The 26605-nt window shown below is 41.7% G+C and overlaps 6 protein-coding genes across 6 annotated transcripts; 5 read left to right on the top strand and 1 right to left on the bottom strand.

Moving 5' to 3' along the window:
- Positions 1 to 2431: 2431 nt before the first annotated feature.
- Positions 2432 to 3714, top strand: EAF02_004347 (uncharacterized protein; the record flags this gene model as incomplete). The annotated part of the gene is made up of 2 exons (XM_038900395.1): positions 2432 to 2579; positions 2633 to 3714. The coding sequence occupies 2 exons, from the start codon at positions 2432 to 2434 to the stop codon at positions 3712 to 3714; spliced, it is 1230 nt and encodes a 409-aa protein (XP_038760102.1).
- A 1143-nt stretch (positions 3715 to 4857) lies between these two features.
- EAF02_004348 (uncharacterized protein) lies at positions 4858 to 6641 on the top strand (the record flags this gene model as incomplete). Its single annotated transcript, XM_038900396.1, has 6 exons — positions 4858 to 4988; positions 5060 to 5179; positions 5232 to 5371; positions 5440 to 5547; positions 5624 to 5980; positions 6058 to 6641. The coding sequence occupies 6 exons, from the start codon at positions 4858 to 4860 to the stop codon at positions 6639 to 6641; spliced, it is 1440 nt and encodes a 479-aa protein (XP_038760103.1).
- Positions 6642 to 8611: 1970 nt separating this feature from the next.
- Positions 8612 to 8989, top strand: EAF02_004349 (uncharacterized protein; the record flags this gene model as incomplete). Its single annotated transcript, XM_038900397.1, has 2 exons — positions 8612 to 8645; positions 8727 to 8989. The coding sequence occupies 2 exons, from the start codon at positions 8612 to 8614 to the stop codon at positions 8987 to 8989; spliced, it is 297 nt and encodes a 98-aa protein (XP_038760104.1).
- A 10896-nt stretch (positions 8990 to 19885) lies between these two features.
- EAF02_004350 (uncharacterized protein) lies at positions 19886 to 22640 on the top strand. Its single transcript, XM_038900398.1, has 3 exons — positions 19886 to 20153; positions 20317 to 21826; positions 21882 to 22640. Exons 2-3 carry the CDS (start codon positions 20338 to 20340, stop codon positions 22367 to 22369), a joined length of 1977 nt encoding a protein of 658 aa, XP_038760105.1. The 5' UTR covers positions 19886 to 20153; positions 20317 to 20337; the 3' UTR covers positions 22370 to 22640.
- Positions 22641 to 23036: 396 nt separating this feature from the next.
- Positions 23037 to 24266, top strand: EAF02_004351 (uncharacterized protein; the record flags this gene model as incomplete). Its single annotated transcript, XM_038900399.1, has 2 exons — positions 23037 to 23823; positions 23952 to 24266. The coding sequence occupies 2 exons, from the start codon at positions 23037 to 23039 to the stop codon at positions 24050 to 24052; spliced, it is 888 nt and encodes a 295-aa protein (XP_038760106.1). The 3' UTR covers positions 24053 to 24266.
- EAF02_004352 (uncharacterized protein) lies at positions 24260 to 26329 on the bottom strand. The gene is made up of 2 exons (XM_038900400.1): positions 25109 to 26329; positions 24260 to 24897 (listed from the first exon to the last, which is right to left on the bottom strand). Exons 1-2 carry the CDS (start codon positions 26162 to 26164, stop codon positions 24739 to 24741), a joined length of 1215 nt encoding a protein of 404 aa, XP_038760107.1. The 5' UTR covers positions 26165 to 26329; the 3' UTR covers positions 24260 to 24738.
- Positions 26330 to 26605: the final 276 nt, after the last annotated feature.

Consider the following 26605-nt stretch of genomic DNA (forward strand, 5'->3'; position numbering starts at 1 on the left):
AGATCCCTTTTTCTCTAGTGATCCAAAAACTCTTTTGGCGCCCCAATGATATGAATTGTGATTATCTGATTGCCGCTGTGGGTATGCCACCACATTCATTGCCCAAAAGCAACCCCACCAGGTAGGTATGTACAAACATGGGTGAATCCACTTGTACGAGATGCAAACCCCAATTTCGAAGTAACATTCTTTTATCCGCAAAGTTGGAAGATCTCATGATGAGAAAATAGGCACTTCGATATTACATCAATTAATACGATCACCGGGAGCTCGGGGAGTGACAGAGGCAGCTGTGCAGAGAGCTGTCGAAACAATTCTCAAAACAATACTCCGTTACTCCGCACTTGATCTAAAGAAACACAAAATGAACACTATCTCAATGCTTGATGGATCTTATTGCGCTGCTGCATCTAACTCGGACTCGAAGTAATCTTTCCTCTCAAATTCCGAATGTGTAATAAGATTCAAGGGCACATTGGTACCTGATCAAATATAAAGCCACGGTGATACAGAATCATCATTCCCCGCATCCCAGATTGGGTTGTGACTATTATCCCGCTGCATCGTTGATCTTATCATTGTCGGTATTTCAATTTCCCGGAAAACGCGTCGAAGGTCAAAGGTTAATTATAATCCACTTGAGATTGAGTTATAGCAACATGGAAAATTAGAATCGAGACGACTAGAGTGATTTTGAAGCTTTTCAAAAATGATGGACCGGACAAATGTTGACACGAGAGAAAAGAGATCTTGGAAGGTTCGGATGGTATAGAGCCCATATCACGTGATAATATCGCAAACGTCCTTCAAAGAGAATATTCTATAAATAAAGTTAGCAAGCAGGACCAGTGTCGAAACCAATGCGAGCAAATGTTGAAACGAAACGAAACTGAGGAAAGGCTGAGATTGTGTGGAAGATTGAGATATCACGTGCTAGCGCGCATCAATCTACATTAAGCTTAGCGCATCCCTCAAAATTGCACGACTAAAACCAATGTTGCGATTCAAAACATCAAAACACCAAAACACTCCCCAAAAAAAACATCAAAACACCATTTATTCCTTTTTGGGGTCTTGATTCCATCTATTCATTTTTCATGGGATTGAAATTTCTTCCTTGCTAAATCTTTAGCATCTTATAGTTATTCCACACGTTCCATGATCGACTTGATACCATTCGTGGCTGTGCTACGATATCACACGTTGATAGATGGATCGTCGACGATCGTATTGAATTGAAATGATGGCAAGACAGCAACTCTTCATCTTGATAGCCTGACAAGGCGCACTCATGTTGGAGCTTCGTCATCAATTTCATTCAATTTCATAAATCTCACGTCTTTGGTCTCAATCTCATCAATCCAGTTCACCAAGGGTCCATATCATCTTGGCCCAATGTTCATAGGGGCTACTCATGTCCAATTAGACACAGTCACGGTAGTTTGTTAGCGCGAACTATCGCGGCTTGCTAAATCACTACCGGGGTATAGGCACAGTACTATTTTTACTCGAACTTCCTCATATTGTGCGAAGATCTCTTGGCAATCTAACTGCTGTTCACAATTTGGATCTTTGGCTTCTAGATTCGTGAAATTGGATCGAGGTCTTCATAGGTCATGCGATAGGGGGCTTCCCTGACCGGATGTCCCTGCCAAGTCGCCGTCGACGCGTTCACCGTTCTTCATCACGATCTTTCACAGGATACTTATACTTCCTTTGCAAAGTTAAACAGATGTAGAACAGTTGGCAGTGGCATTGGCGTGGTCGGGACATTACGGAGCATTGAATTCCTGATAATACTGCATATGCAGCTGGTCCAGGGTGCTTGCCTAGCCTGAAGCCACCCGCGACGTCCCTTGAAGCCAAGGCTCAGTAGTTAAACTTTACTTGGCTCCGACGATTTTAAAGTACCGGGAGTTTAAAGATCGTCTTCTTGGTGGAAGAGTGTCGCCCTGAGATACTCATTGAGGCTCTTCATCTGAAGTTCTTACCTCTTGGACATCCACTTTTTTCAGTTTCGGGCATATTTTCGTTGTTTCCTTTGTGTTACGGCAAACTTGGCCATCGAATGCTCCATTTGGTGTCGTTTTAGTTATATCTTCGACAGCTTGGATTCTTGGTAGTAATTACGAGACAAAGGGGGCTCCACTACATGGAGATTGTCGCCTCCTGTATCCGTGAACTCGAGATCCTTCAAAATGAGGTCGTCATCCCACATCTGTCAAATGCTTCCCCAGAGTCGATTTCCCTAACTTCATTAGAACACTAATATAATACGAGCTACTTTTCTCGACAACGGAAGTAGTTGCATGTATCTGTGTTTACCTAACGGTCTCTCATTCTCTCCTCGTTTGCTCATCCCAACTCTCTTCTTCTTATCCTCTGTAAAAACCACAAATTTAGACTGCTGGCTCAGTTCAATATAGCCAAAATGGTTTCTCCCAACGCTCCAAATGAAAATATTCTTGGAAGAGATTTTGAAGAAGTTGATGTCGAAATTGGCCTTAAGGAACTTCCAGAGAAGGAAGAACCTATCCAGAACCTCACCTTCTCTGAGCGCTTAAGACATTTCACCTATGGTACTTGAAGCTCCAGGACTCCCTACGTATTCTGCATTACTAACTTTTGAAAGCCTGGTTCGCATCTACAATGTCTACAGGAGGAGTAGCTTTTACTCTCTCTGTCCTTCCTATCGAATCGGACGCAATTCTCACACTAGGAAAAGCTATGTTTGTTATCAACATCATGGTCTTTTTAGCCATCATCGGGCTCCTGATCGCTCGCTTTACAATGTACCCCGGCACATTCACACATTCACTTACGAACCCACACGAAGGATTCTTTTTCGCTACAGGGTTTCTCACCATGGCAACAATGATGACGAACTCTACTGCATATGGTATCCCAAATACTGGCCCTTGGCTCATCGGTGCCCTTCGATTAGCTTTCTGGTTATATACAATTGGAGCCACACTCCTCGCCATCGTTTACTACCATATCCTTTTCACTGTCAAGAAGCTTGTCATCACCAATGTTCTACCAGGTTGGGTTCTTCCAATCTTCCCTGCCATGTTGGTCGGTACCCTCGCATCCGCCATCGCCAAAACGCAGCCTGTAGAATCTGCAGCACAAATGTTGGTGGCCGGTCTCACATTCCAAGGTCTTGGAATGATGTTGGCTATTATGATGTATGGAATTTACTTCGGTAGACTTCTCACCTCTGGACTTCCTGCCGATGCATCTCGACCTGCTATGTTTATTGCAGTTGGACCTCCATCCTTCACGGCCCTTGCACTCATTGGTATGGCCCAAGATGCGACAACCACAAAGGTCTTCACCGAATACTACAACCTTCCAGGGATTTCCAATCCAGCTGCAATTCCTGATATGTTACAACTCGGTGCACTTTTGTCAGCAATCTTCCTCTGGGCTCTCGCATTTTGGTTCTTCGCCATCGCGTCCTTCGCAGCAATTGAAGCATTTTCAAGAAACGACTTCCATCTGAACTGGTATGCCTATGTATTTCCAAACGTGGGATTTACCATTGCAACTATAAAGATCGGAGAAAGATTAAACAGCCCTCCAATACTGGGTGTCGGAACTGCAATGGGAATTGTGCTATTCCTGTTATGGATGCTGATTGTGTTTGCTCACATCAAAGCTTTCTCAAAGAAGATGATTATGTGGCCTGGGAAGGATGAGGATGCCCACTGAGTAAATTCAATTCAATTTTTAGACACAATGATGGGTTAGCGATAAGGTGTACATTCATTCTTTTAAAAAGCCGACCGCGGGACATTAATGGACCCAAGGTTTAATGAGCATAGCATAGCGGGCATGGGATCAATAATTAGATATACAGGTCATAGACCAAAAGTAGATTGGATCGGTATAAAACTGGACGGGTGGAGTTTACATGTAAATATTACAGATTTCTTTCATTCAATACACACATACCACAGGGTCCCTCACCACAAAATGATTCGGGAATTTCAATCATGTGACAAATAAGTAATTTATAGATTTTGGCTGGATCACTGGTAAGTGGGTATGATTCTGAAACGAGGTTGCCCTCCTCCGGTTTAGAGGGGACGTGGGGAGAGGGGAGGGGGCCGTGGAAGCTCTTCTGGTTTCACCACAAGAAAGAACAAACAGCACTAAGCTGAAGCACATTTCGTGAATGCAGGTTTGAGAATAATCTCCAAGATTCCCAAATATAGATTTAGCTATGATTTGAAGAAACCAAGCTCTTCAGTCGTCGCTCGCTGGTCAAGTGATAGAAATCGAGAATGCGATGCTAACATGTACTCCAGACGTGGGCAATACTAACACACAACGTGTTCCCGAGCACGGCCCGGCTTTCTGTTAGCACTTTTGTATGGTTATCTTCATCCGTCTTCTATATATGAGGGGTTCGATTACTTTATTCGAGGATTAATTGCGGGAAGAGCCTAAAATACGCAATCGGTTTATCACTTGTCCGGATAAATACAAGGGATCCGAACTTATCCCCGAACACCCCGCACTTTGATCTATGAAGAAAAGTTGATGATCTACATCATTCGGTCCTCAACGTCAACTTTATTTGCACGGTTGGAGTATTCATATGTGACGATTTTGATACCCTGCTGATAGGCGACCCAAGAAAATCCGGGGTAATTGAAGCCGACATCTTCGAGATGCTCGCTGCCATGCTTCAATACTGGGGTCAAAGTAAGAATGCAGGTACATCGTGAGTTGGTGGTGGCGGATGAGAGGGTAACATAAGTATGTGCTTAGAACCCTGATTTCCGGCACTGAAAATTCAGATGAAATCGAGTTGGGAATGCCTTCAATAGATCTCGCTATTTGTTGAAGATGACATTGTTGAAGGAAATCTCCTGGTTGTTACTACCTGCCTTTGCGCAAGCTGCCACAGTAAACTATACTATACCATCGACAGCAGCAGCCAGTGCAGCAAAACTTGCTCCTGCTCCTGTTGGTTTATCGTATGTTTTTGTCTCATGATTTCTCAAATCCTACTATTGATGCCATAACCATTTTACTAACCTTTTATCAGATTCGAGTTCTTTGCATACCCATCATACTTTACAAATGTTACAGCTACAAACCAATGTTTAGCAAATTTCAAAGATTTGAGTGGAACATGGCCTCCTATTCGAATTGGTGGTACTACACAGTAGGTTATTTTCATGAGTCCAAGAGCCTCCGGAACTAATGCAAATGAACAGAGATCGTGCAACATATGATGCAAATACAAACGCATATGTCGTTTACAGTGTTAGTTCACCTGTCGATGCACCAGCTTCATTGACATTTGGTCCTAATTTTATGAAACTTGCGTCTACATATCCAGGGACTGTGGTGTTAGGTAAACTTCATTTTTCTTCTTAACTCTAAGTTTTCGATGAATGTTCATCTGACTTGAGATTATCAAAGGACTGAATCGTGGTCATAATGATATTACAAATACAATTGCAGCAGCAAAATCCGCAAAGGGTAGTATGGGAAATCTCAAAGCCATTGAACTTGGTAATGAACCAGAATGTATGTCTATGTCTACCATTCTATCCAATTTTCAATCAACATTGTATTGAACACAAATCTGATTTACCTCATCCAGATTATACTAGTGATGGTCAACCCATTGCATCTCCTTCATGGACCCCTGCTATTGATGCCGCCTCTCAAAATAATTGGGACATCCAAGTAGGAACAGCGCTTCAATCCACAAATATAATTCAAGCTGGAAACTCTAATGCTTCACCACCTACATGGGGAGCCGCTGAACTCATCGCTAGTGGGAATGTCACTGTGAGGACTTATGTGAAGGATTATGCACATCATAATTATCCAGGTGGTACTCTTCAGAATTTGATGAGCCACAGTGGGATTGTTAGTAATTTGGCACCAATTGGAATAGATGGTAAGGCAGCGAATGCCGTTGGAAAGGAATATGTTTTGGGAGAGACAAATTCCGGTGTGTGTTCCTTTTCGTATGACTCAATGAGATTGCGGGTAAACGTTTAAGCAAAGACTAACAATATTTACGCCAAGTCTCCGGCGGAGGTGCTGCAACTGTATCTCCAACTTTTGGAGCTGCCCTTTGGACCCTCGATTACACACTTCAGGCTACAGTTTTGAATATCACTACTGTATATTATCATCACGGAACCATTGGCGCTTGTTACTACTGTTGGTGGGGCCGATATGACGCTGGCGCCCCTTACTATGGAGCTTGGCTTGCAGCTGCAGCTTTTGCCGGATCTTCTTATATCCAACAGATCGATTCCGGTAGTTCTAATTACGGTATTTACGTACTTTACAACAGTGATAAGGCCCCAATCAAAACAGTATTGATCAACAGTGACTATTACGCCGGAACTGGGACAAGAGGAAGTGAGACATTTGTTCTTGGAGGACTGACGGTAGGAAAAGGAACAAAGGCGAAGAGATTGACTGCAGGAAGTGCTTTGAGTAGGGTGGACCAAGGATCCAATCCATCGTTTGGAGGTCAGATTGTCGCTAATGGTACTTGTGTTATTGGCGGAACCGAGACTTTTGAGACGGGGACGGTGGGAAGTACTGGTGCGGCGAGCTTTACGGTTGCGGCGAGCGAGGCTTTGTTGGTTTATTTTTAAGGGGAGGTCTGGGGTGATAGTTGAGGGCTGAGCAAGATAAATGATAAAAGTCGAATAGAAATAAATCAAATCATGTTCGCAATAATATGTTTACATCTGCAATTTTCGTAGGAGTATATGGTGCTCCTGTAGCCGTATAATACCTACATCTCCACAACCTTTAGAACCTTTAGAACCTTCGCTACCCCTCTATGATCTCTCTTTCTTCTCACTCCAGCCCACATATGTGATACATGTAGCCACGCAACTCACGTCTTCCATCAAGAAATGACTAATCATCACGGCCTGATAGTTTATCGCTCCCATTAATCTCTTTCTCCCCTCGGGAATTCATGCCTCTCGCGAGGCATGGTTAGAGGTCTCCGGTTCGATCCCGGATTAGGCCCACAGTCAATAAAGTTTTGTCTTTTTTGAACCCTTTTTCAATACTATAAGATGCGGGAGAACAATGATAAAATATTGTCTTGTCTTGTCTTGTCTTGGAAAATTGATAAGAATGTGGTTGTGATTGAGAATGATATGAATACGAGACATGAATGTGGCTTGGATATGATGCCAATTTTTTGCATTGGGCTAAATTGGGTTGCATATCGCAAGGGTAGAGATAGTGTTTCATTTCCCTATTGATCGCATCAAAAACATAGGTGATTGCGAGTCCACGATCCTTGTGGGGGGAACTTGATATCTTGACTTGAGTCTTGACCTCTCATTAATTTAGTTTTTGAAGCCAGTCAAGTCAGTCAGTCAGTCTACTACTCCTGCGCAGAGGTTCTGTCTGTCTACCGATTTCATAGACAACTACATGAATCATACGACTTCTGTGGCATTTGCAAACGTGAAGAAAGTTACATCATTCAACTCATGTCCCGAAAATTCACTAATTCATTTCTTAGTTTCTGTGGTCCGTTCGTGCAGCAGTTCTCCACTTAGTGAAAAAGTTTTCGACGGCACGGTGGAACCCATTCATCAAGGTTGTGTGACTTGTGTCCATCCTTCAAACCCACCACTTGGTCCACATCCAAATTGAAAGATACATCAGTAAAGCCAAGGGTTTCACAAAGATCATGATTTCTTGAGGAAATCTGCGAGAATTTAATTTTACATGTGAAGAAACAAAATGTCAATGTTCTGGCCCCATCATCGCAAAAATTCTCCCCTCCCCGGAACTTTGCTTCAACTTCAATCTATCACAACTTCTTCAATACTCAACTCATCGCAACTAATTCTATATCAAAATAAAGCTCTTGAATAGGGCAAAAGGAACTGATCACTGGCGGTTTCGAACCGCCGACCTTGGCGTGCCAAACCTATCTGAATGAACAGAACAGATATTAGCACCACGCTCTAACCAACTGAGCTAAGCGACCTGATTGGTTACTGATTGTTGAAGAACCTGAAATAAATGTATCTTATATTCCTAACAAAAAGCCAAGCAGAAAAGGAGAGTGTCTTGAGAGTGTGAAAAGTTTTACTGGGTGGGGGTCAGTGGGGGTGGTAACAATTCAGAGTTTCTTCGGGACCCTCGGGACCTTTACACTTGACTCGCATAACAGCCAGGGGTAAGGACATCAACACTTCATCTTTTTAAGTTTTCCGCTCGATGGGCTTCATATCGATAAATATATTTAAGTATGAATGTCAATGTGGAAGAAAATGCCTCATTGTTGAATCTTTCGTCTGCTTGTTTCAGATCTCAAGGTTCTATTTAGAATAGATTTGTGAATTAAAGTCTGGAAGGAATATTCAGGGTAATCAGGGTGTCGCCAGGGGTTTTGGGCCATGTAGAGTGTATATCTTCAACCGCAGTGATCGTTTGATCGACAGGAACACTTCGTATATACGAGCACAAGAAGTGTATAGATTCTATGATATACATCCAAGAAGACTTGTCTTGTCCTTCCGCTTCATCATATTGTATCTTGACAATGAAGTGTAGACCATTTGACTTTGTAGTTCATTTCCGCATGCACATGTACCTTATTTGGATTAAGTTTTTGAATAGCTGTGGGCATGAGTCGCTCTTCAATTAAACATTCACGGCTCCAACTTCACTACCGGTAATTGGAATTTTAAATCTTTTCCAAGGGTCGAGTGGCCCTGATATTGATATTGGTATTGATATTGATATTGATATTGATATTGATATTGATATTGATATTGATATTGATATTGATATTGATATTGATATTGATATTGATATTGATATTGATATTGATATTGATATTGATATTGATATTGATATTGATATTGATATTGATATTGATATTGATATTGATATTGATATTGATATTGATATTGATATTGATATTGATATTGATATTGATATTGATATTGATAATATTGAGTGATGGTATGCTGCAAGAATTATTGGAATATAGAGATCGTAAATTCTAGGAACAGTTTCTATAGTCCAAATTGATAAGCCTCGATGATGCCAGCATCATAGGCCTCGCATTCATGACGAAAACGGTGCTTTGTCGCAGTGATGATAACTGTAGCTCGTCTTGCGGCATTTCAATACAATTGTCAGCTAGAGCCTTGTAGACCATACTTCTCATATCTCTCGATACGGTAGCTAGTGCAGGTGTAGTGGCGGCGTATCTGGCTTCTAAGGTGTAGGGTGTGTGTCTTTGCTAGGAAAATAGACTTGCTCATTCAACGATCATGTAATTCAGAGAGTGTGAATGTCGTGTCTTGAACCATAAACATGTTGAGTGTCAGTCAAAAGCTGTATTTAAAGTGGGATTTCGAACAGAGAATACCTCTTAGGCAAATTATATAGTGGTCTGTTTATAGTAACTGTCGTGCCCATCCAGAAACTTTAGCTTGAACAATCGAAAAGCTGTACAAAAATTCAGCGCGGTTAAGGATCCGTCCCTTTGCAATATGCTAGATGATATTCTGAGAGGGTTTTGAGGCCATATCTAGTAAGCATATGATAGTAATGAACTCCTTTGATTATGATTCGACAAAGAATAGGTTGGGAAAACTCATCATCAAGTCTCTAATCACTCCATGTCGTGTTGGACAGCTTCATCATTCAAAGGAAGACAACATTAAAGTCAGTTGAAATCTCTGGAAACTAGAATAAGAGTCTCTTCTTCGTGGCTAGAAAGATGTGCTTTCGAGCCAGCTACTGGCCATCGTGATCTGAATCTGCTGCTCGTGAAACCAATATGTACTCTCATTGATGGGGATCTTCAGAAGCTTTGAAAATAGGTTACATGCTCTTTTCCGACACTCAAAGAGATGATATATCTTAGTATCATCATAAAGGTTGGTGAACTGCTCCCATTCTATTTCGATTCTTGCTCTCTATGAAGTCAGAAACATAATAAACCACATACCAAGGGTTACCCAAACGGTCTTACGTGATACCACTCCCCTACTCACTTCGATATTGATGGCACATTCCAACCGCTCTGATTCATCTGCAGAATGAGATAACCCCCCTAGGTGTCCTTGAGGTCCATGTACCGAAATTGTTTGTTCCGTTTATCTATGCTTGATGGAACTCAAGTCTTCTTCAGTCTCGCTGACAATATCCTGCCGTGGTAGCCCATTCCTCTATGAGCTCTGGTATCGTAAGATCACTTCTCTTGAAATTGCAATTTCTCTAATTTGATGATTTCTGGGACAGTCGGTCCTTATCTTCGTGTAGGCGCATGCTAGATCATCTGTAATTTGCTCATACAATGCCCTCTCTTGACCGACCATTGTTGAAGCGGGTGATTATAGAAAACTCGCATTTCATGAAGCATCTGTATAAAATGGGGATTGAAGTAGCTTTGATTTTGTGCCAAGTATGCTTACAGTGTTTTGTGAGATGCCTTCTCGCAAGCTGTCATCTGTCGTACTTCTTTATACACCTACGTTAAGAGCCCAATGATCTTGTTGCCTTTGTGTTGGTGCTATACTGATCATTCCTCAATCTCGCTCATAGTCTTTCTCCCATCAAGTCTCCTTCACAGTTCTTTCCCCTCTATTCAAAAATTGGTAAATGAAACCTACAACATCTCTCCGTGGACTTGACTATCAAAAAGGCATTAGAAGTGTTCAAGATCCTTTGATCTTCATAGCGATCTTTAGTGGAAACACTGAATAACAGAAACAATACTAGACAGATATAATAGCTCGATTACCCTCATTGCGAAGATTGAATTCAACAATCAACATCAGAATGTCAGCCCACCCACCGTCGAATTCGAGCATATAGTTCCTTACTCCAAACGACCTGAGCCATTCGCCTCTGGTAATCCGCTTTGCTGGTCATTCAAGTGATATCATTGATATCAAAAGAGACAGGTTCTCCTGTTATTTGTCTGGCCCGAGAAGTGGGTGAACCATGGTATCATGAAAAAATCAGATTAAGGGCCAAGGCTACACAGTTTTATATTAACCAAAGCAGTTGCTCTGAACGCAGTGAGCAAGTAAGCAATGGAAGACGTGACAGTTGTGCTCATCGTGCTGAAATTTATCTGGGACATATTACGAAGAATGCAAGGCATTTGTCGAGTCCATGGATGGCATTGTAAGAGAGCCATCAACATAAGCAACTATCACAGTTCGTTCTATTGAGTACATTGTTTGACGAATTTTGTGTTTATTAGAAATTGACATTAACAAAGGAAATGCTCATACAGATTTGCAAAATTACGGACTCGGTGACTCGTTTCGCACGACTCTTATGCCTACACCCCATATGCACATTGAGAGCGACGAATAATTGTTCGGCCCAATATTGCATGAGTTTGGATGGTGTTTTGCTCTCCGACTTGACCTGTATGGACCACAGTGAAGATTTCCTAGGCATATGGATTTGTCAATGGGGCAATAAACCAAGCTTGAAAGACCCAATGAGACTTAGGAGATGTGGGACACTCAAGCTTTCCTTCTGAATGTCCGGAATTCGAATTGTACCAAAAGACGCAGAAGGTTTTGATATTGAATGTATTGTTTATGCTCATTAGTGAGCCGGAATCAGACATCGTCAATGTGATTCGACAAGCGTTGAAAAAATGCCTGGGAAATGGCCCATCAAATACTTAGTGATGTTATCACCTAAAACGTAGATGATCGAAGAATGTCCTGCTAGTACAAATCAAGCGATTTGGTAAAATTGAAAGGGGCCAGGCACTGCAAACATCAGTGCTGATGCCGGTGAATTGAAGTGAAGGGAAATAAATCATGGTTTCCTCAAAGTTCTCATTGGGTTATGAACGGGCTTACTCTGAATAAAAATCTAGACCAAAGTCTGGGGGCAAATCTCTCGAAAAGGAGATTTCTTTGTCCCTCAACTACTCATGCCACTATTTATAATGGCTGAATGGGCGTCTTCCAACATGTATTGCTTGGTAAGAATGGCTTCTTATTGTCCTAAGAATGACGAAATCAGGAGTCTCGAAGCTTAGACGCCGCGAAGCATGTGGTGTTCATAGATCATCATATTGTATCGTTCGCAGCCGATTGTAAGCTATAGAGACGTATTTTTTGATCAGAATGTCATATGCAAAGTATACATTTTGTATGTAGAGTATATTGAACATCTTCGTGCCAGCATTGTACATTTATTAGTCAAGTGTAAGTAGATAGGATGGATAAGTGCAAGGAGCCCAAAAGTGCTCATCTTATTACGATTATTCCTACTCATTAAAACATAACTCAGGACCAACTGCTATGTTTCTCCTACCAAGAAATCTTGGCCAAATGAAGACTACAACAAACACTTCCCCTTGATATGGAGGGAAGACCCGAACTTGATAATTTGACATTCAACTTTGTAAATCTTCCGAATCCTCTTTATCAACATCCAAACTTTTCTTTTTACATGTAAGATAGTCTCAGAAAATCGGATCATCCTTCCACAATCACATAAATGAGAATGCAACACTCAATATTGGAAAAGTAGAGAGAGAAAGTCATGAGAAAGTTTGTCAGATCTAATATATACCAAATAATGGCGTACCGAAATGTACAAGAGTCGCTCAAAACCCTTCTATGGTGTAATGGTTAGCACGTCGGATTTTGATTCCGGAGATATTGGTTCGATTCCTATTAGAAGGTTCATCATGGACATTCTTCCTTCCATACTCAGTTTGAAGCTGGGAATAAAGGGTTTCGATTCTTTTTGCAATTTTTTTTGCGAATAGAAGAATCTTGCTGGTTTGGGAAGCGGTGAAGTGGGGTTCGTTAGAGTGGCGCGGTGGGGTGGAGAAGAAGGGGTTGCCACTGAAAACAGAAAGGGTGGGGCGAGGGGTATGGTTCCTCAAAACTCTTTGTGTTTTTTATTTGAATAGGAACTCTTCAATGAGGAACGAAGCAACTAGCACAAGGTTTGTTTTTTGAGTATTCTCAAGCTTCTTAAGACTGCGCCGTGCCACCCTCGTGTGCAATGATACAAGTGATTATATGGCATGAATTAGGACATTCCTATAAAATAGAACAATGATATGAATTGAGATAATGATTGTTAATCGGAACAACCATATCAATTGGGTTATTGGATTGATATGAATTGGAATAATGATATCACTTAGGACAATCATAGGGACAAGAGAGAGGGCAGAGCTTCACAAGGGGTTTCCCCTTTGTGCCTGTATTCTCATTTCCACTCCCAGGCACAAGGGCGGGCGCCAAGTCGCACACAACATATAAAACCATTGATATACATGTTCAATTCTTAGCCACATTGAATTCGATTGAGAATCCATAACTTGGAACCTCGCTACTCGACAGCGAGGTCCTTGTCAACATTACTGTGGTTAGAGATTTGAGTTGCCACATTGAACACTCTACCTAGGTAGGTAATGTTTGAAAGCAACACGATATTCAAAGTGAACTCAAGCTTTCGAATTGCTTAGACCACCTATCTTGACTCAGAACTTAAAAGCTTTTGATTGTCGGACTACGGTCTGGACTATTGGAACGTTGTCTTCGAGAGACTCGAGAGAGTACTGTCCAAACTCCCAATAATAGAAACTTGGCACTATCGTGGGCTCTCATATTGCCCAATCGCAAACGATATTCTTCTTAAAACATCTTAAGTTCCATACAAAATTCATACGGGTGCCATCATGCCTGTGGCATCGGTTGCGATATGGCAAACAGCAATCCTTTCATAAAACAAACGAGCAAAGTAAAAAATAGGACGAATGGGGAAAATTCGATCGCTATATCGTAGAGACCAGCCACGATATGATATCACCACACTAGAAGAAATATCTATCGAAGCTAAGAACCAAACATATGCTCCTATGATAATGATGCTTCATCGAATGTTGCTCGTCTCATCGGCCACAACCTGTTTTCCCCTAGCTCTAGCATCATCAATATCAATTCCGCAATCATCATCATCTTTTTCAGCCTCATTAACATCATTGTTCCCACCAAAAAAACATGGAAATGGCATTAGATATGCAACAAAGGTATCAAATAACTCCATGATCGTTATGGCGCTTCACTCTGTGCCACAAGCAGTTTTTGGGTCATAAATAGAATTGAATGGACTGACATCTTCCTGGACAATCACGTGGAATTGCATGTTCCACCGCCATTTCATTCTGCTATACCTCCACAATTACGACGCGCCAACGTTTTGGAAGTATAGTACCAAAGTATTATTGCAAAAATGAGTCGACCAAAAGACCATGCGATGAGACACATGGATAGCTTCCTGCTATAGCACACGGGGAAGCAAAGTGAGTCTGCTGAGATAAACTACGTTCACTGCCCTTGATACCGTTGAAGTTTAGGCAACAATGATTTCTGGGTCTGAAAATGTCCGTCAAGTAGGGGCACTGCGAGGCAACAGATACTGTTATATGTGTTCCAATATGTGTTTCATATGATACGGTTTCACTAGAGAGCCAGTATAATCAAGAGGTTTAGGAGAGTTCTTTTGACAATTTGAGGTTACGCTAGCATATTCGTCTTTTTGCAAACCCAGCCACAACAACAATTGAAGGAACAAAAATTATTGTTCTAATGGCAAAGTTTGAGCTTGTTGTTAAACAATTCTCGCACTGGATTAACTTGAAATCATTCTTGTGCGACAATTATCTGGAGAATCCTGCCATACACGCTCGGCTTGTTGCTTGGCTATGTATTACCCTTTCCTTTTACCTACCTACTTTAGATGCTACCGACACAAATGTTACAGCATCAATGTCCCACCAGCAATACTGAGTCGACGACTTTTGGTGACCTTTATAATCGTTCATCACTGTCCACAAGTTGCGAGCCAAGTGATTAGACGAACGACTTAGAGTTGATGAAATCAACCAGACTTTGTCAGAATACGGTATCATGCATTTTCAGCAACAGGAGACCTGGCTCTTGGCGTCATCCCTGGAATTCAGCTCTTCAATTAACCTAGGCGAGCTCACACTACATATCACATCATCTCTCCACGCGGCTTTACCAATCCCGCTTCAATAGAGACGCGGACGCGCAAGGTTTTCTTTAATATCCATACACCAGAATACGGCTTGTTCGTCTGACAGCTTAGCTCTAGGTATCTAGGCTACGTTTACCATGGCAAGTGTTATCAGATATTATGCGCGGTGATTTGCTTTCGATGTTTTAATTCGTACATGGGTATGGGTGCCGGAACTATTTCTATCAGCCTGTCACTACTCGAAATTCTCAGGGATACCTATATTCCAACATTCGATGGATGTCGATGTACAGGCTCACAAATTGGTTTGCTGTTCGTCAGCGCAATGCTGATTGTTCACACTGACCGTCATAACCATCATCATGCCCTTTCTTTCTCGGACCAGATTAAAATGCTCGGGGAAAGATGGCACACGGTTGCCCAGCTAAATTCGAGAACATACGCGAGAGACATTAGCCGAGTCGTAGCTGATGACTGATAGGAGGTTGAAAAACATGCGGAGGAGCGAGGGCTCGAATAAGTAAGGCGAAGGTTGAATTGTAGTCGGAAAGAGGGACATTGACCGAAGGTTGTTAAAGTATCATGATGTGATACATGGATCATCGCGTTCTCCCAGGAAATCTGTTTTATTGATGCAGATACATACAAAGTGGAAATATATCGCCGTAACCCGTGTCTCGAATGGCGATACAGTAATTTCGCGTGTTTTTTAACTGGAGATAAATTCTGTTGACAAGTAAAGAAGCGTTGCCAAATATTTTTATTGGAATATGCTGAGACAACGAACAACATCTTGATGAAATTGAAGATGTCGAAATCAGCTTCATATCAAACCCCATATCGAGGACTTCCTAATCCTTCACTGATCATCAAGTATATCCTATCAAACTCCAGTTCTCAATGTTTTGTCTGCTCATCTGATTTTCAAACCGTTTTCCAAATATATCGATATCATCATAATCCTCATCATCGTCGTTGTCATCATGATCTTCGCCATCAGCACATCATCATCGCCAGCTTGAAAATAAGGAACTAGAACCAGATATGCAACAAAACAAATGTCGAGTCAAGGCCACGACTTTCAGAAACCAAAGGAGTAGTCTTGGAGAGTATCAATATATCAACACAGCATGTCCACTGCCGATCTTTGAATTCATCCGTTTTGTTGCTTATCTCATTTTTAAACCTGCTTTTTGTTGTTCAGAAATGCTGTTCAATATAACATCATCACCACCATCATCATCATCATCAGTGGAGGAATTAAAACCAAGGAACTATTATCAGATATGCAACAGAAAGTGAAATCAAATTAAAAATCAAGATTACAGCATTATATATGCACAAAATGTAGACATAGACGTTGTGTTGAAGACAACTTCAAGCTATGAAGCTTCAATGTTATGGAGCAGACCTTCCGATCCGCAGGTCTAGGACTCGAAACATATCTGCCAAAGCCAATTATGTTTCAAATCTTGAGGAGTTCTAGAACTCTTGTCAAAGTTCAATAATGTAGATTTTCGAATTCAAACTGTTTGTTGCTCATCTCATTGACCGCAAACCTGTTTTTGTTGCATGCAGAATTGGTATCCCAGGTACTCGGCCCTCCACATCCGCCGTCATCACCATCATAGATAACCGACGATGATTGATAATAGATCGTCGCCAGCCACAAAGCAAGGAGATTTTTAACAACAGACATGCAACAAAAGTGCCTTCTGATCGACGATATGTACCTATTTTTTTCTCTCCTGTCTAAAGCAAGGAAATAAATACGACTATAGACGAGCAACAAAACACAGAAACATAACTTCTGGACATACAAAATCAAGAAAATTTCGTTTCAGATGAGCAACAAAACTATCTACCTTTCAAGTATGACTTCTTCACATCAAAAACCAAGGAAAATATATATACAGACGAGCAACAAAATCTGCCCCTCCTTCGAATTCTTGAGAACATTCACCTCGAAAAGCAGGGAATGAACTACGAAACTTAGACGATGCCACCAAGCCGGTGCTTCCTTCGAAATAAACATTCTTCACGTCAAAAAGCAAGGAAATTCTACCTTAGAGCAGCAACAAAACCATTCTTTTTCCAAATCTCTATGATATGAACCTCCAAAATCAAGGAAACAACTCTACAGACAAGCAACAAAAAGCCTTTGATGCAATATTACCAAGGAAAGGAGGCTCAAATGATTCAACGTTGTGAAGATCTCTAAAGCCTGGAACATTACGGTAGTGGTGGCGGAGCGGGAATGGCTACCGGTGTGGTATGTTGTGCATTACATCAACCTTAATACCTTGATTTGCGAATTTACATCATCATTCTTCAAGAACTTGGTGGCTAGCTGATTGGTCGTTGTAGAATCTGTATGATGGTGACTTGGGTATAAGAAGGAGTATAATATCCCAATGATTAAAAAAAGATCAATGATACATTGATACATGTTCATCCACCAGGTGAGGTTAACTAACCTACCGATTATTTTATTCTTCGAAACCCAATCACGTTATTTATCCAACGCGATCTTACTCCTGGAGGATCTGGAACATAAACGACCGTACCATGAATCCAGGAACCAGATCTACCCAAGTACGAATTCTTGGTGTGAGGCTAGCCAATGTATGAGCTCTGATGTTGAGCAAAATCAAGGCACGAAATGACTCGGTAGTCAGCAATCGAGGATGCTTTTTCCGACCGACATTTATCCGCTCGGAGGGATAAGTCCTATCGACGAGAGGGAGTATTTGGTTTTTGCCTTGGAATAAATTGATCACGATTTACATACTAAACGCCAAGCTCGATTAGTGATCAAATTCGTGCAGACTACATGCCTACTGCGTACATACCGTATATGTATGACTAGGAACTTTAGGTGGGAAGGTGGGTAGACTTTCAATTCGAATCGAATCAATGTCAAGCCGAATCGGTGTTGAGTCCTGTAAGCATTCTGTCTACTCGGATGCCGAACGCACCAACCGACCTTTGAGATATGATAGTACGAAAATAGTTTGTATGTCTAGATGGAAACAGTGCAGAACAAAAGTTAAGGTTCTAAAATTATTTGATGTGCTGGCAGCGGATTTCTTGTCTACCTAGGGTTAGTAGAGGTGGACGTTCATTATTGACCATCGATGGTATGAGTAAAGCTGTATGAATTTCACTACTTGGGTAGGTTCATACTCACTATACTAGTCTTCTGAGTACTGTGTGTAGAATTGCTTTTAACCTTCAATTAGTATTCGAGCACATGATCAACTAACAACCATCTAATTATTAGTCGGCTCGGGTTACTGAAGCATCTCTGATTATCTCTCCCATCAACCGATGCTATTCTGTTACCGCCACGGTCAGTACTCGGCCAATTTGTGGAAGTAGTTCATGATGATCTGAATAACCTGGATCAATCTACCACCTGGCGCCTCCGGATTTCCCCCGCCTCCGCCTCTCCACTATATTGCTTTTGCTGATGCTGGAACACAACGGGCAATTTCAACGTCTTGAACCTGTTTCTGCACGATGATGAAAATTACGATAGACGACGGGCTTAACCCCGGTCTCCAGATAGGCGCCCGAATCCTCTTTGTTTTGTGATGCATAATCGTGAGCATGGTACATTGTAACGACGGTCAGTAGTTGATTAATTGGCATGTATCTTTTTTTTGAGACATAAAATAAATTTCCGTATCATTGAAAGAGACTGGTTGCGTTGTGCCGAAATCTCAAAGTCAATCCGAGTGCTAGACTGCTCTTTGGCAAATCTGCCTCAGTTGCCAAGTGTTGCGCTTATCTGAGCCACCGTGATAGTGGCAACCCAGTCCCATAAGCATTGGTATATACACTCTCAGGAAAGCTTCTTCATTTATTGGCAAAGATGCTTGATTGAATGAATGCCGAACATGAGGCTCATCTAATATCAAAGAAGTTTTGATAGATTTACTGAAGTCACATCTAATCTAGATTTTAATATCAATTTCTTATAATCTCTGGAGATCCGACAGACGACAATATCACGAATCCATATCGCCTCAGAGATATACCCGGAAATATACTTTTCCCGCACGGTGAAAACTGGGCGACGTCATTCAAAGATGCAGGTGCAGATCAACGTCGGTGTTGAGGGGGAAACTTATAAACGAAGCGCAATGCTTGGAGGATTGCATGGGGAGGTGCTTAGCGATCCGGAGCGATTCTTGCGATCCATCAACGTCTCACTCAAAACACAAATCCTATGCTCGAGTAATCATGCCGCTATTTCCGCATTCTCAAATCAGACAGTCCATCAGAAATTCGTCTGACTCGTAAGATCATTCTGGGGCGATAATCCTAAATCTAAGCATGTTTCAGTGTTGTAGGTCCTTGAAGTAAATCAAATTGTTTTTACACGTTGAATTTAACGTCCTTTTTTCTTCTACGGATGATATTCTACTACAACCTCGCTTTACTCGCTCTGCTCGCTCTGTTATTCGTGCGAGTAAGTAGAGCAGCCACTCTATTCACACTCTCTATCAATCTTGGTTGCTTCTAGTTCTAACTCTAGGTATGTCTGACACGAACTATTGACTAAAACTCAAACTACGATGTACTCGTATGATAAAGAATACTCGTATAAAACTTTTAGCCCTATTAAATTTGGCAGGAGAAGTTCCACAACTTGATTGGTTGTCACTCCCAAAACAAGATGATGGGGTCGATCCTACCCCCGGGGGGACTCCAACAAAAAAAGTTGGGAAGTCACATTGAAGGGGCCCTGCATATAAAATCCAAAAATGACGTACCAAGCGGGAAACCATGAATTGATATTAGATACATTGAACGAATTCACTACTACTTCATCTTCTGCATCTCCTTTATCGAGCTTCAAGTTCTTCCATTCTTCTTAATGTGATAATTTGATATCCTCTTGAACTATTATTGAGAAAGGTCAACTAAGTTTTGCTTTTCTTCTCGGACATTTCTATACGAGTAATTCTCATTAGGGTTTTTGATACAAGGTCTAGAGTGCGGGGGAAACGAAGAGTCCTAGAAGCTCTTAGATTCACTGCTTTGACTACTAGTTCTAGCCCTGTTTTTAGTATTCATCTTATCGATCGATAATCTTTTTTATCAAGAAAGTATGTATTTCGCCTGAACATATATATTCCTCATACAAGAACCAGAATTCCTTCAGAAGTTTCTTTCCAATATCCTTTCGTACCTCTTACGCAATCTTACATTTCCAGTCTTCAATATCACAAGAGAAAAATCACACCAGGAGACTAACGATCAATCGAACAGTATCAAATAATACAAAATTAAATGGCGGGTGGTATTCATACACCCACCTCCAGTGAAGGAAAGGCCATATTCCAGGAGTCTGATTTATCTTCACAATCATCCAAACATGGCGCATCAACCGGTGCAGGATCTCACCTTGAAAATCCTGGTACTCAACCACCCCGCGCAAATCGTGTAGCACGTTTCCCATCTGGCGACAATGAAAATGCAGTAACGAATGTCAGAGAGTCCGACAAGATCGAAATTAGCGAAGAAGATTGTTGGGGTCAATTGGGATACTCTTTTCCTACCTGGAAGAAATGGATGATTCTGTCGGTTATTTTTATGGTTCAGGTTTCCATGAACTTCAATACCAGTTTATACTCAAACGCCATTGGTGGTATCGTTGACGAATTTGGCGTCAGCGCACAAGGTGCAAGAGCTGGTGCTATGATTTTCTTGGTGCTGTATGCATTCGGTTGTGAACTATGGGCTCCATGGTCTGAAGAATTGGGTCGCAAACCTATTTTACAAGCTTCTCTGTTCTTGGTCAACATCTGGCAAATTCCTGTTGGAATTGCTCCAAATTTTGCCACTATCATGGTTGGCCGTGCGCTTGGTGGTCTCTCATCAGCAGGTGGTTCCGTTACTCTGGGTATGATTGCCGACATGTGGGAATCAGATGATCAACAATACGCCGTCGCATTTGTAGTATTCTCATCTGTTGGTGGAAGTGTTTTGGGTCCCGTTGTTGGTGGTTTCGTCGAAGCTAATTTGGCTTGGAGATGGAATATCTGGATTCAACTTATCTTTGGCGGTGCTGTACAACTCCTTCATTTGGCTCTTGTACCTGAGACCAGATCGACCATCATGATGGATCAAATCGCCAAGAAGATGCGAAAGAGTGGTGAAAACCCAAACATTTACGGTCCCAACGAGATCACGCCATTCAAGGAACGATTCTCCATTAAAGAGACCTTGGTTACTTTCGTCAGACCTTTCAAGATGTTCTTGACAGAGCCAATTGTTTTGACCTTGAGTTTGTTGTCTGGATTCTCTGATGCACTCATCTTCATGTTCATCCAATCCTTTTCTCTTGTGTACAAACAATGGGGTTTTGGAACTGTCGAACTTGGTCTCTCTTTCCTTCCTATTCTTGTGGGATACTTCATTGCTTGGTTTGCATTCATTCCTGCCATCAAACGCAATATCAAACAACGCGCCAACAAACCAGATGATGAACACGCTCAATTCGAATCTAGACTTTGGTTCTTGCTCTACACGGCACCATGCTTGCCAATTGGTCTTATTGGTTTTGCCTGGACTTCTACAGGCCCACCAATTCATTGGATCGGTTCCTCGATTTTCGCAGCGATTGTCGGCATTGCCAACTATAGTATTTACATGGCGACAATTGATTATATGATTTGTGCCTATGGACCATATTCAGCTTCTGCTACAGGTGGAAATGGATGGTCGAGAGATTTCTTAGCCGGTGTTTTGACAATTCCTGCTACTCCTTTCTTCCAGAGTATGTATTCCTTTTCTAATGACTCTTGCCAGAGAATGCTAACACAAAATCCTAGACATGTCATCTGACCCATCTCGCTCGCTTGCTTACGCCTCTACCATTCTTGCATGTATCTCCTTCGTCCTCGTGATCGCCGTTTATGTCATTTATTGGAAAGGACCTGTTCTCCGCAAACGCTCACCCTTCGCCCAACAACTATCTGACGCCAAAGCTGCCCACAACGAAATCGTTCATGAGAAAGGAACTCATGTCGGTGAAGGATCAGGAGCGGTAGATGGGACTCATCTATCAAGAATGCCAACCGGAGCAAGAGCAAGAAGTTTCGCTCGCAGTCAACAAGATCTTAGAGTAAGACAAAATACGGGAAGCAGACCGCATAGTACACATGAGAAGAGTAATCCAAACAGCAGGGTAAACTCCAGAGCAAACTCTAGGGCGAACAGTCCAGTTAGGAGAGACATGGCGGAAGCAAATCATGCAGCAGCGATTCAGGAAGCGACGAATCATGAACGTAATGACTTGAATGAGAAGAGTATGGTTTAAACGTGGATGGTAACAAGGAGGAAGCAATGAGCTGTTAATGATGGGTAATGTCAAAATGGCATTGGATCAGGCGTTCGGTATTGATATCCTAACTTAATTGTATTTATAAGCAGTGGAGTTTCAAAGGAGCCAAAGATGGGAGAGGAGGAAAACTGGATTGTATAGAAATGATAGGTGCCAATGATGGTAGATAGATACACGAATGAATGAAATTACGCTGCTTATCTCAGTAATATGTGTGTGATTTATTGTGATTCTCCTGCGCATATATTGGAGTTTGGAAATTGTATAAATGGTGCGAATAGCTTCAAGGAAACATAGCAGAACCATGACAATTCCCTTCGCCTGAAACAGAATTCAACTTAGAGATGCTATTTCCCTGAGATCTTCGAATTATATGTTTCATAGAGATTCATGGCAGATATAATAATATCATCCACTATACACCCTGCATTAAACACCTCGAAACATTCATCCGAATATTCAAATAACGATCCAAATCCTTCGTTGAGCATCGTATTGAACACAAAGAGAAGGAAAAAAGAAAGAATAACAAAAAGTTTGAATAAAAAGTAAATAAAACAAACTCAAAATGAAAATCCCAAAAACGCATTTGCGTTTGCCGACGTGAATCTTTACAACCCTGCCCCGCCCGTATCAATCAATAATGGCGGCTATTAACACTGAAACTATCACCAAAAAAACAGCAAGGCCTAAGAAATTCATTCTTGATATATCAGCATCATTTTCGCTATCTGAAATTTCGACTTCGAAAGACGAGAAATCTGAAGGCTTGAAATTTGGGATTAATAGTACATGGGCAATACGAAGAGTGAGTAAGAGGAAAGCATCTCCATCGACGAAATCGAAAATCGGCACATCTGCCCTTGTAGCCGCGATTGCGTCTACGCCTACTACGACTGAGGAACCAAAAAATATTGCCATACCTGCGACATCTACTGCGATTGTCGCCATACCAGCCAGCAGCGATAGCGAAAGCGACGTGCAACTGGACGAATTGAGAGATTCATTGGATCCGAATATGTCGGGTATCCCAAGCTCAGGGAATCGATCTTCGCTGATCGCAAACGCAAACACGATGGGAGCTTCGCCGATTCTCGCACAGGTCCAGCGTATTCAAAGTATACGTTCTGCATCTACTCGTGAATCTTCTTCTCCTCCGCCATCTCAATCTCCTAAATCAAAACCCTCCCAGTCGCAGCCTAAACCCGCTCGAACAGCGACGAAAACCACGAAATCTGAGCTCCCTCTGAAAGCTCTAAATCAATCTATAACCTCGCGACTGACCACGCCCGCTGGCGCGCGCTCGATGGGTAGGGGAAAGGGAGAGAAACCCCTGCCGGGAAATTATCAGAGTGTAGCGAGGAGAGTTACGATGACGATTGTAGCGTTGCCTATATTGTTTGTTACTAGCTGGGTGCTTTGGGATAGACGTGAGTTGTTTTGTTTATTTATTTTGGTTCTTACGAGATTTAGAGGTGGAGAGGGGGAGAGGGTGAGAGGGAGAGAGGGAGAGAGTGAATGAATGAATGAATATATGCTAATGAATATGCGACAATAGTAGTTCTAGGTCAGGAGAAAAAATCACTTCTCCGCGAACCGCCTATGGTACCTGGACCACCAATGGCTGCGGAGATGGAATCGCGGAATAATAGGGAATAATAGTGCGTAGATTTAATTGTGAGTAGAGGATTTCATGGGATGGTTTGACGATTTATAAGAGGTGAAGGTGCTGAATACATATATTGTGGTGATGGAAGCTCCGTCTCCCAATGAAAAGTCTGGTTATTTCAGGAGGGATAGATAATGGGATGGGAGTTTGTTTTGGATGAAATGGCATGAAAATAGCATGAAATAATATTTGATACCCCCTTCATCAGAGAATAAAATCGTCGCTTGAAGCTGTCGCGTTGTGTCCTAGTGGATGCGCATTGAAATTACTGAATACTTGGAGGTTGGATACATTGGCCTGATCAATTGATGAAGTCTAATTTTTCGTTTGAATGTTTGCAGTATGCTCATTATGCATATAGTACAATACTCTCAGTTGGAGTATCTCCTCTCTATTAAAATCCACAGCTGTCCCTCTCTCAAAGACCCCTAGAGAGACGTGATAGAAATCCAAAATATGCCCCTTTCTAGAGTATGTGAAATTTCACTCTTCTTCTTTTCCTTCCTTATCTCATTACCAAATCTTCAAACATAGGGAATCTTGCGCTCTGGTTCCAAACTCCAAGAAATGTAACCAATCATCTATCCAAAACCCAAACTCCTGACGTAAATGCTAGTGCAAATGTCCTCATAAAATATACCATATTATAACATTAAAGACTTTATGCATAAAGTTCTCAAATCAAATCTTTTTCCTTTTTTTCTTGCGCAATAACTTCATCGTAATCAACAAATCCGGCCCCTTCGCCATCGCGATCAACCATGTATCCAAATTTGGATCGGTGGTCTTTGATATAGCTAGGGATGTCGTTGTTGTTGTCTATTCTTTTGTACCACTGTTGATGATCGAAGGTTAGTGTAGTTCTCCTTTAGTGGTAGGAGATGAATAACGTGAAAATTGAAAGGGTGAGTGAATTTGATGAGGTTCGCTTGAGACCTCTTGGATTCATGAAGATGGATTGAATCTTTAACCATAGTTCCAAAATTTCACCTAGCAACCCATTTTCCCATCCCAAATCTCGGAGAAAGGAAACATTGTCCACATACCTGACCAAATCTATCCCACAAATCCTTTCCTCTTCCCACTCTATCCACGATCCTATCCGTCATTCTGAACTCCTGCTTGTTCAAATTTGTATGACTGAAACTCTCCATTTTCCTTCTCATCTCTTTGAGCGTACTAAAACAACTGCTACAATGCCAGGCCGCATTCCACAAATTTCCGATACTTTTACTATCTCTTTCATCCACCTGTACGTGTCCTCCATGGCGACTACGTAAACTATGCGGTTTGATAGTATTTTCTAGGCCCCGATAGAATGTCGCTTGAGGATGTGCCCACTGTTCTCCTCGGTGTCGAAATTGAAAGGAATAGTAGTAGAATTGCGAGCGCAGTGTAAGAATCACGGGGAAAACACAGTTGCGCAGGACTTGAAGAGAAGCAGGTCGAATTACCTCGTCAATATCGGAAACAAGTATTACATCTCCTTCGTTAGGTTTCTGTTCGCCCACCAGCTTGGGAAATACCTGGGTGAACATGGCGTCCCGTTGGAATTTCTCTTGGATCCATGCATTCGCTTCGTATTCTTTGGAGCCGGGTAATGTGGTGTTGGAGACTGGGGGAGGAGCATCGGTCAAAACGTGATAGATGATTTTATCCTCGAAAGCAGAAAATTTGGCTCGATGTTCTTGAAAGGTCATGTTTTTCGCAAGACCGGTGAAGGTAGTTGGCGCTTCGAGGATGACAAAATAATCTACCTCGGTGTTCATTTCATTGAGACGGATTTCGAGCCAATCTAGCTCGGAATTGACCATAAAGAGATCGTATATCTTACGTTTTTGCGAACGATTGGGATAGGATGTAAGGGAGTGAGAAGCACATATTTGGTCTGAGGTGGAGGCGGGAAGGAAGTTGTTGTTGATGTGAGCGGTGCGCTGTTCAAAGGATATATCTTCTTCGGTGATGGTGAGAGGGGTGGATTGTATTCGGGGTAGAAGAAAATACGTGCAGATGTAGAAGAAGACAATAATAGAGAATATTTTAATGATACGAGTAGTTTGGTTTTGAAGGGAATATCTTGCTTTGGATAGTTGTATCGCCATCTTGGATAGCAAAATGTTATGATATCCTCAGAAGGTGAATCAGAAGAAGGAAAGTAAAAGAGAAAGACAAAAGAGAATAATCAAAGCTAAATTCACAGCCTTGTCATATCTGAGTGAGATTCCTTGTACAACAAATGCAATTCCATAACTGAACCTATTTGAGGAAACCCCTAAGAAACTTCACCGAGGAGCTTGCACACTGCACAGTCCTTCGTGGCACAGTGTTTGCACTAACTTCATTTCATCCCACTATTATTTGCTGAGGTTTTTACCCCTAAACTCGCTAGGGCGCTCCATTGAAAACCCATCGAAGCGCTCCGTTTTTGGTTGAAGGAGTGGCCTGCGCTCCTACTCTGTAGGAAATTGGCTTGGTAATCACTAACCCGATAAAACATCGCTATTATTCTATTAAACTTCTGCCTAATAAAAGAAATACCACTA

The sequence above is a fragment of the Botrytis sinoallii genome, assembly GCF_014898435.1.
Source record: "Botrytis sinoallii strain Bc 23 chromosome Unknown BSIN_006, whole genome shotgun sequence".
NCBI lineage: Eukaryota > Fungi > Ascomycota > Leotiomycetes > Helotiales > Sclerotiniaceae > Botrytis > Botrytis sinoallii.

Coding starts and splice junctions, on each gene's coding strand:
- EAF02_004350 (XM_038900398.1), top strand. CDS start 20,338: ATGGCGGGTGGTATTCATACACCCACCTCCAGTGAAGGAAAGGCCATA. Junction 21,827..21,881: donor TGCTACTCCTTTCTTCCAGA/GTATGTATTCCT, acceptor ACAAAATCCTAG/ACATGTCATCTGACCCATCT.
- EAF02_004352 (XM_038900400.1), bottom strand. CDS start 26,164: ATGGCGATACAACTATCCAAAGCAAGATATTCCCTTCAAAACCAAACT. Junction 24,898..25,108: donor TGTGGGATAGATTTGGTCAG/GTATGTGGACAA, acceptor GATCATCAACAG/TGGTACAAAAGAATAGACAA.